Here is a 10,925-nt window from a genome sequence, read left to right on the forward strand (position 1 = left end):
ATCTAACATAGACACTTAACATAAACACTAACATATACACTTAACATAAGCATCTAACATGTACACTTAACATAAGCATCTAACATATACACTTAACATAAGCATCTAACATAAACACTAACATAAGCATCTAACATATACACTTAACATAAGTACCTAACATATACACTTAACATAAGCATCTAACATAAACACTAACATAAGCATCTAACATATACACTTAACATAAGCATCTAACATAAACACTAACATAAGCATCTAACATATACACTTAACATAAGTACCTAACATATACACTTAACATAAGCATCTAACATAAACACTAACATAAGCATGTAACATATACACTTAACATAAGCATCTAACATATACACTAACATAAGCATCTAACATAAACACTAACATAAGCATCTAACATAAACACTAACATAAGCATCTAACATGTACACTTAACATAAGCATCTAACATAAACACTTAACATAAGCATCTAACATAAGCATCTAACATGTACACTTGACATAAGCATCTAACATATACACTTAACATAAGCATCTAACATAAACACTAACATAAGCATCTAACATATACACTTAACATAAGTACCTAACATATACACTTAACATAAGCATCTAACATAAACACTAACATAAGCATGTAACATATACACTTAACATAAGCATCTAACATATACACTAACATAAGCATCTAACATAAACACTAACATAAGCATCTAACATAAACACTAACATAAGCATCTAACATGTACACTTAACATAAGCATCTAACATAAACACTTAACATAAGCATCTAACATAAGCATCTAACATGTACACTTGACATAAGCATCTAACATAAACACTTAACATAAGCATCTAACATAAGCATCTAACATGTACACTTAACATAAGCATCTAACATAAGCATCTAACATGTACACTTAACGTAAGCATCTAACATAAACACTAACATAAGCATCTAACATATACACTTAACATAAGCATCTAACATATACACTTAACATAAGCATCTAACATAAACACTTAACATAAGCATCTAACATAAACACTTAACATAAGCATCTAACATAAGCATCTAACATGTACACTTAACGTAAGCATCTAACATAAACACTAACATAAGCATCTAACATATACACTTAACATAAGCATCTAACATATACACTTAACATAAGCATCTAACATAAACACTTAACATAAGCATCTAACATAAGCATCTAACATGTACACTTGACATAAGCATCTAACATATACACTTAACATAAGCATCTAACATAAACACTTAACATAAGCATCTAACATAAGCATCTAACATGTACACTTAACGTAAGCATCTAACATAAACACTAACATAAGCATCTAACATATACACTTAACATAAGCATCTAACATATACACTTAACATAAGCATCTAACATAAACACTTAACATTAGCATCTAACATAAGCATCTAACATATACACTTAACATAAGCATCTAACATAAACACTAACATAAGCATCTAACATAAACACTAACATAAGCATCTAACATGTACACTTAACATAAGCATCTAACATAAACACTTAACATAAGCATCTAACATAAGCATCTAACATGTACACTTGACATAAGCATCTAACATATACACTTAACATAAGCATCTAACATAAACACTTAACATAAGCATCTAACATAAGCATCTAACATGTACACTTAACGTAAGCATCTAACATAAACACTAACATAAGCATCTAACATATACACTTAACATAAGCATCTAACATATACACTTAACATAAGCATCTAACATAAACACTTAACATTAGCATCTAACATAAGCATCTAACATATACACTTAACATAAGCATCTAACATAAACACTAACATAAGCATCTAACATATACACTTAACATAAGCATCTAACATAAACACTAACATAAGCATCTAACATAAGCATCTAACATGTACACTTAACATAAGCATCTAACATAAACACTAACATAAGAATCTAACATATACACTTAACAAAAGCATCTAACATATACACTTAACATAAGCATCTAACATAAACACTAACATAAGCATCTAACATATACACTTAACATAATCATCTAACATATACACTTAACATAAGCATCTAACATAAACACTTAACATAAGCATCTAACATAAGCATCTAACATATACACTTAACATAAGCATCTAACATATACACTTAACATAAGCATCTAACATAAACACTAACATAAGCATCTAACATAAGCATCTAACATGTACACTTAACATAAGCATCTAACATAAACACTAACATAAGCATCTAACATATACACTTAACATAAGCATCTAACATATACACTTAACATAAGCATCTAACATAAACACTAACATAAGCATCTAACATATACACTTAACATAAGCATCTAACATAAACACTAACATAAGCATCTAACATATACACTTAACATAAGCATCTAACATAAACACTAACATAAGCATCTAACATATACACTTAACATAAGTACCTAACATATACACTTAACATAAGCATCTAACATAAACACTAACATAAGCATCTAACATATACACTTAACATAAGCATCTAACATAAACACTAACATAAGCATCTAACATATACACTTAACATAAGCATCTAACATAAACACTAACGTAAGCATCTAACATATACACTTAACATAAGTACCTAACATATACACTTAACATAAGCATCTAACATAAACACTAACATAAGCATCTAACATATACACTTAACATAAGCATCTAACATAAACACTAACATAAGCATCTAACATATACACTTAACATAAGCATCTAACATATACACTTAACATAAGCATCTAACATATACACTTAACATAAACACTAACATAAACACTAACATAAGCATCTAACATAGACACTTAACATAAACACTAACATATACACTTAACATAAGCATCTAACATGTACACTTAACATAAGCATCTAACATATACACTTAACATAAGCATCTAACATAAACACTAACATAAGCATCTAACATATACACTTAACATAAGTACCTAACATATACACTTAACATAAGCATCTAACATAAACACTAACATAAGCATCTAACATATACACTTAACATAAGCATCTAACATAAGCATCTAACATGTACACTTAACATAAACACTAACATAAGCATGTAACATATACACTTAACATAAGCATCTAACATAAACACTAACATAAGCATCTAACATAAACACTAACATAAGCATCTAACATGTACACTTAACATAAGCATCTAACATAAACACTTAACATAAGCATCTAACATAAGCATCTAACATGTACACTTGACATAAGCATCTAACATATACACTTAACATAAGCATCTAACATAAACACTTAACATAAGCATCTAACATAAGCATCTAACATGTACACTTAACGTAAGCATCTAACATAAACACTAACATAAGCATCTAACATATACACTTAACATAAGCATCTAACATATACACTTAACATAAGCATCTAACATAAACACTTAACATTAGCATCTAACATAAGCATCTAACATATACACTTAACATAAGCATCTAACATAAACACTAACATAAGCATCTAACATAAGCATCTAACATGTACACTTAACATAAGCATCTAACATAAACACTAACATAAGCATCTAACATATACACTTAACAAAAGCATCTAACATATACACTTAACATAAGCATCTAACATAAACACTAACATAAGCATCTAACATATACACTTAACATAATCATCTAACATATACACTTAACATAAGCATCTAACATAAACACTTAACATAAGCATCTAACATAAGCATCTAACATATACACTTAACATAAGCATCTAACATATACACTTAACATAAGCATCTAACATAAACACTAACATAAGCATCTAACATAAGCATCTAACATGTACACTTAACATAAGCATCTAACATAAACACTTAACATAAGCATCTAACATAAACACTAACATAAGCATCTAACATATACACTTAACATAAGCATCTAACATAAACACTAACATAAGCATCTAACATATACACTTAACATAAGCATCTAACATAAACACTAACATAAGCATCTAACATAAACACTTAACATAAGCATCTAACATGTACACTTAACATAAGCATCTAACATATACACTTAACATAAGCATCTAACATAAACACTAACATAAGCATCTAACATATACACTTAACATAAGCATCTAACATAAACACTAACATAAGCATCTAACATATACACTTAACATAAGCATCTAACATAAACACTAACGTAAGCATCTAACATATACACTTAACATAAGTACCTAACATATACACTTAACATAAACACTAACATAAACACTAACATAAGCATCTAACATAAACACTAACATAAGCATCTAACATGTACACTTAACATAAGCATCTAACATAAACACTTAACATAAGCATCTAACATAAGCATCTAACATGTACACTTGACATAAGCATCTAACATATACACTTAACATAAGCATCTAACATAAACACTTAACATAAGCATCTAACATAAGCATCTAACATGTACACTTAACGTAAGCATCTAACATAAACACTAACATAAGCATCTAACATATACACTTAACATAAGCATCTAACATATACACTTAACATAAGCATCTAACATAAACACTTAACATTAGCATCTAACATAAGCATCTAACATATACACTTAACATAAGCATCTAACATAAACACTAACATAAGCATCTAACATAAGCATCTAACATGTACACTTAACATAAGCATCTAACATAAACACTAACATAAGCATCTAACATACACACTTAACATAAGCATCTAACATATACACTTAACATAAGCATCTAACATAAACACTAACATAAGCATCTAACATATACACTTAACATAAGCATCTAACATAAACACTAACATAAGCATCTAACATATACACTTAACATAAGCATCTAACATAAACACTAACATAAGCATCTAACATATACACTTAACATAAGTACCTAACATATACACTTAACATAAACACTAACATAAACACTAACATAAGCATCTAACATAGACACTTAACATAAACACTAACATATACACTTAACATAAACACTAACATAAGCATCTAACATATACACTTAACATAAACACTAACATAAGCATCTAACATATACACTTAACATAAGCATCTAACATATACACTTGACATAAACACTAACATGTTAACCCTACCCTAACCCCCTAACCCTAACCCATCTAACATATACACTTAACATAAGCATCTAACATAAACACTAACATAAGCATCTAACATATACACTTAACATAAGCATCTAACATATACACTTAACATAAGCATCTAACATATACACTTAACATAAACACTAACATAAACACTAACATAAGCATCTAACATATACACTTAACATAAACACAAACATATACACTTAACATAAACACTAACATAAGCATCTAACATATACACTTAACATAAACACTAACATAAACATCTAACATATACACTTAACATAAGCATCTAACATATACACTTAACATAAACACTAATATAAACACTAACATAAGCATCTAACATAAACACTTAACATAAGCATCAAACGTAAACACTTAACATAAGCATCTAACATATACACTTAACATAAACACTAACATAAGCATCTAACATATACACTTAACATAAGCATCTAACATATACACTTAACATAAACACTAACATAAACACTTAACATAAGCATCTAACATATACACTTAACATAAGCATCTAACATATACACTTAACATAAACACTAACATAAGCATCTCACATGTACACTTAACATAAGCATCTAACATGTACACTTAACATAAGCATCTAACATAAACTCTGACATAAGCATCTAACATGTACACTTAACATAAGCATCTTACATATACACTTAACATAAGCATCTAACATAAACACTTAACATAAGCATCTAACATAATCATCTAACATATACACTTAACATAAGCATCTAACATAAACACTTAACATAAGCATCTAACATAAGCATCTAACATATACACTTAACATAAGCATCTAACATATACACTTAACATAAGCTTAACTGTAATCTCTCAAGTTCCCTGAGCCAGCTAGTGTTCAGGACATGGACACCCTCCATAGATTTAACGTCAGACAGAAAACCTTGATCTTTGATTAAGGTTATAGTTAGGGCTGACTCAGGTAATATGTCCTTTTAGGACTGCTGTTATGGATGGAAACTGTTGGAGGCTTAAGAGACTGCTGGCCCCTTTTTTCTTCACCCTGTGTTCTTTGTTCTCCATTTGTGTAAAAACCATTATTGTCATCAGCTTCATGTCTTTCCTAGTCCCTCAGATTCTGTTCCTGGACTCTGAAGTCTGCATTTCGCTTTTTTCTGTCCTGCTACCCAGAACAGATTGAGTAAGATGTCCATCCATCATGAAGCTGGTTCCAGCGAAGGATTTTTGCCTTCCATTTCTTCTGTGAGGTAATCCAGTCTTTGTTTCGTTATTTGGCTTTTATTGCTGCTGGCTAACAATCCTGTGCTGTTCTTAGTGGGCCAGTGGGTCCAGATAAACAAGATTGACTGCTGTAATTTAGTGAGAGCAGGCCACAAAAACCTGCATTTAGAACGAAGAAAGAAAACGTTCTTGAGCTTTCTAATTGTCACTTCAAAACTACAAATTATTAATGGTCATCAATGTTGGGAGTTACTGTATTACATAATAACTGCGTTAGTAACTGCGTTAGTTTTTCCTTCAAAAAGTAATCTAAATAATTACTTTCCATATTGGAAATGCCGTTTGGTTACTTGTAATTTAACACAGTGTGTTAAAACTCAATCAATCAAAGCGACTTTTCATAAGCGTATTCTTTCTGCGGCGGGGAGAGATTTTTACAGAATTTTTTTACTGAAAATCAATAACAAACTAAAACAAATGGTAGCTGCATTCTCACAGAAGAAATGCCAAATACAGTAAAACAGATAAAGATCTTTTTACAGCAGTAGAGATGTAGGTCTTTGGAACATGAGTAATCTTTGTAAGCTTTGTTTCATATTCCTTATTCTCAGTCATACCCTGGTTATTGAAAATACTTAAAAAACATTTAATCCCCCTTGCCGAAAGACAGAACAATTTTGAATGCAATTGATTCTTTCCTATTTTTTTATGTGCTTAGCCCACAGGAAGACCCACGTACCAGAGAGCTGTTGATGTTTGTTTACAATCAATGCAGGCGACTGTGTGACCAATTTGAAGCCCAGCCTCTGCAAATGGATCTGGAGTTCTTTCATTTTCGTTATGAGGAACTGTACAGACTTCTTCTGAGATGTGTCCACCATCAAATATTTTCAGACCTGGAAGATGTACTGCAGAGCATGCAATCAGTGTTGGTTTTACTAGAGGGAAAGCATCAGCCGCTACATGGATTTAAGCTAGCTGTGCTCAGAACTGGAGGGAGGGGACGCCCTTCCCGGGACATTTCTGCTGAGCAACTTCAGTTTCTTCTTGAATTTGACTTTACTGTTAGGGAAATTGCACATTTGTTTGGAGTCAGTTTCAGAACTATAAGAAGGAGAATGACAGAAAATGGTCTGTCAGTGAGAATGTACTACAGCAACATTTCCACTGAGGATCTTAGAGACGTAGTGTCTAGTTTCATTCAGCAGTTCCCTGATTCAGGAATCAAAACGGTCAGTGGATATCTCAACAGTGTTGGACTAAGGTGAGCATTTGTCCAATGTCAAAACAATGATGGCATGGAAACCACCCAGTTTTCCTTATTATTTTGTGTTGGATTATTAAGGGTTCAAAGGTCTCGTGTTATTGAAACCCTGAGAGTATTGGATCCTGCTGGCATGCTGTGTCGAGGGCTTGGAATAAACGTTATTCCAGAAAGAGTGTACTCTGTACCAGCACCAAATTCTTTATGGCACATTGATGGAAATCACAAGTTGATTCGGTGAGTCCTTATCTGGTGAGCTCTGTAGCAAGAAAACGTTCTATAGTGAGGTACATTTAAAAAAGTTTGTTTTTATTTTCATACCTGCAGTTGGAGAATTGTGATCCCTGGAGGAATTGATGGGTACAGCAGAAAGATCATGTACCTCTGTGCCAATAATAATAATAGAGCCTCCACTGTATTGAGCGCCTTTCTTGCCGCAGTCCAGCAATTTGGGATTCCAACAAAGGTTCGCAGTGACAAAGGAGGGGAGAATGTTGACGTCGCTCGTTTCATGCTTGAACATCCACAGCGAGGACCAGGTAGGAAGCACATTGACGAACAGTGAACATTACAAATATTTAATTTATGTAAGAACTTCATTCTTTTCATGTTAACATATATTTTTCCATTGTCATCTATGTTTTTATACTACAGATAGAACAAGTTTCATAACCGGACGGAGTGTTCACAATCAGAGAATCGAACGACTGTGGAGAGATGTCTGGTGCTCAGTGACTGTAAACTATTATACAGCCTTTCAACATCTTTACAACTCTGGTGTGTTAAATGTAGACGACGAGCTAGACCTCATTTGTCTACATTATGTGATGCTTCCCAAAATTAACGAACATTTACAGCTGTTTAAGAAAGCTTGGGATCGTCATCGCCTTTCTACAGAGCACGGAAAGTCCCCCCAGCAGTTGTGGATTGAAGGACAGATTATGGGGGCGCATCCTATCACTGAACCTGTTTGTGAACAGGTAAGTAAACAGATCTTTTGTGTTATCTTTATAAAGAAATGCATCATTAAGGTTGTTTCATAAAACAAACAAGTTATGTAAAATTTGTGTCAATGAACAATGTAATTCCTGCAAACTCGCAATCTTTTAGGCTCAATAAATTAATATAAAGAGACATAAGTGGTATAATGAAAGAATATCTCTAAGTACTATGTCCCTTTGTGTAGGGAACTCTGGAGGATTATGGCATTGACTGGGAAGGACCAACACCTGTTGATCATGAAGCTGCAGTTGATGTTCCAGAAAATCCCATGCCTCTACAAAACCGAGTATTTGAACATCTCCGTGAGAGAATAGATCCTCTTCGCCCTAGTACATGCTTTGGGATGGATATACTAGTGGAAGCCTTGGAAAGTGCTCGATGAATATTCCATGATGTGAGGGACCGGGTCGGTCAAGCATGAGGACACAGAAAGAATTTTCAAGGAAAATGGGTTTTATTTTCCCAAAATAACAAAATTCAAACAATGATTACAGGGTCCTTAAAATAGGTCCAATGAAAAAGGAGGGGGCATCAGCTGAGTTGCTACTGCTAGTGTCTTCATGTTCTTTTGAAAATCCAGTTCATCCTGTCTTTTAAAGCATAACTCCTTTTCTGTATCCAGAGGCGAACACCTGCGAGGTCACTCTGCGCCTCCCCATCCACCAGACCTATGACAGCTTTGTGCACTACATGGAGTCTGGCCTGATACAGGCTCCAACGTTTGGATTCCTTCAGAATCAAACTTGATGTTTTTGTTTTGTTGTTGTTGTTCTAGTGTGTGACGTCAAAGGTTAGTTTCATTGACATCAGTTTAAGTTTGTCTGCGATATAAAATAAAATAATGCATTTTCAGTTAAAATGAAAAAAAGTTATTTTCATGATTGTCAGTTATGGTTGCAAAATGTTTGTAATTTGTGAGATGAGCAGTTTTGGTTGTGGATTTATTTCATTATTTTAAGGAACATATTCTTGCAAATAAAGCCTATAGTGACTTTCCCCAACTGTTTTTATTTTATTCCAGTGTGGGGTCGCCGAAGTACAGATATGGTGTCACCTCCATGTTGAAGATCTCTGATGTAGAGCATGGATTTTCATTGAAGATTGCTAGACACAATGGGGTTAAAAAATAAAAGTCCCACCTACAGTAGCTTTACTAAATAAAAGTATCAAAAAATAAAATACCATTATTAAATAGAGTAATCTTGAAATAAATTGTAAAATCTTAAATGCATAAATCTGGAAGTAAGTAAATACCTGACAAAGTAAAAAAAGATTATTTCTATTATATATTTTGTTTTATTTCATGGGGACATTTATTTATTGGATGGAGTATTTATGAATAATTATAATAGTGTTTCTTTTCATTTTGAATCAATGAGCTCTCCCCATCTGTTTAGTTTTTTTTTTTGGAGGGGGGGAGGGGGGGGGGGGGCTAACATAGGCATCTATTTACCATGTACATCTAACATAAGCATCTAACATGTACACTTAACATAAGCATCTAACATGTACATCTAACATAAGCATCTAACATATACACTAACATAAGCATCTAACATATACACTTAACATAAGCATCTAACATGTACACTTAACATAAGCATCTAACATGTACATCTAACATAAGCATCTAACATAAACACTAACATAAGCATCTAACATATACACTTAACATAAGCATCTAACATGTACACTTAACATAAGCATCTAACATGTACATCTAACATAAGCATCTAACATAAACACTAACATAAGCATCTAACATATACACTTAACATAAGCATCTAACATGTACACTTAACATAAGCATCTAACATGTACATCTAACATAAGCATCTAACATGTACATCTAACATAAGCATCTAACATGTACACTTAACATAAGCATCTAACATATACACTTAACATAAGCATCTAACATAAACACTAACATAAGCATCTAACATATACACTTAACATAAGCATCTAACATGTACACTTAACATAAGCATCTAACATATACACTTAACATAAGCATCTAACATAAACACTAACATAAGCATCTAACATATACACTTAACATAAGTACCTAACATATACACTTAACATAAGCATCTAACATAAACACTAACATAAGCATCTAACATATACACTTAACATAAGCATCTAACA

General features: G+C 32.1%; 1 protein-coding gene across 1 annotated transcript; it reads left to right on the forward strand.

Moving 5' to 3' along the window:
* The first annotated feature begins 6,158 nt into the window (after positions 1–6,158).
* On the forward strand, positions 6,159–9,775 carry LOC124858346. Its single transcript, XM_047350349.1, has 6 exons — positions 6,159–6,534; positions 7,227–7,772; positions 7,854–8,009; positions 8,100–8,311; positions 8,427–8,752; positions 8,959–9,775. Exons 1-6 carry the CDS (start codon positions 6,473–6,475, stop codon positions 9,154–9,156), a joined length of 1,500 nt encoding a protein of 499 aa, XP_047206305.1. The 5' UTR covers positions 6,159–6,472; the 3' UTR covers positions 9,157–9,775.
* Positions 9,776–10,925: the final 1,150 nt, after the last annotated feature.

The sequence above is a fragment of the Girardinichthys multiradiatus genome, chromosome 21, assembly GCF_021462225.1.
Source record: "Girardinichthys multiradiatus isolate DD_20200921_A chromosome 21, DD_fGirMul_XY1, whole genome shotgun sequence".
Classification (NCBI taxonomy): Eukaryota; Metazoa; Chordata; class Actinopteri; order Cyprinodontiformes; family Goodeidae; genus Girardinichthys; species Girardinichthys multiradiatus.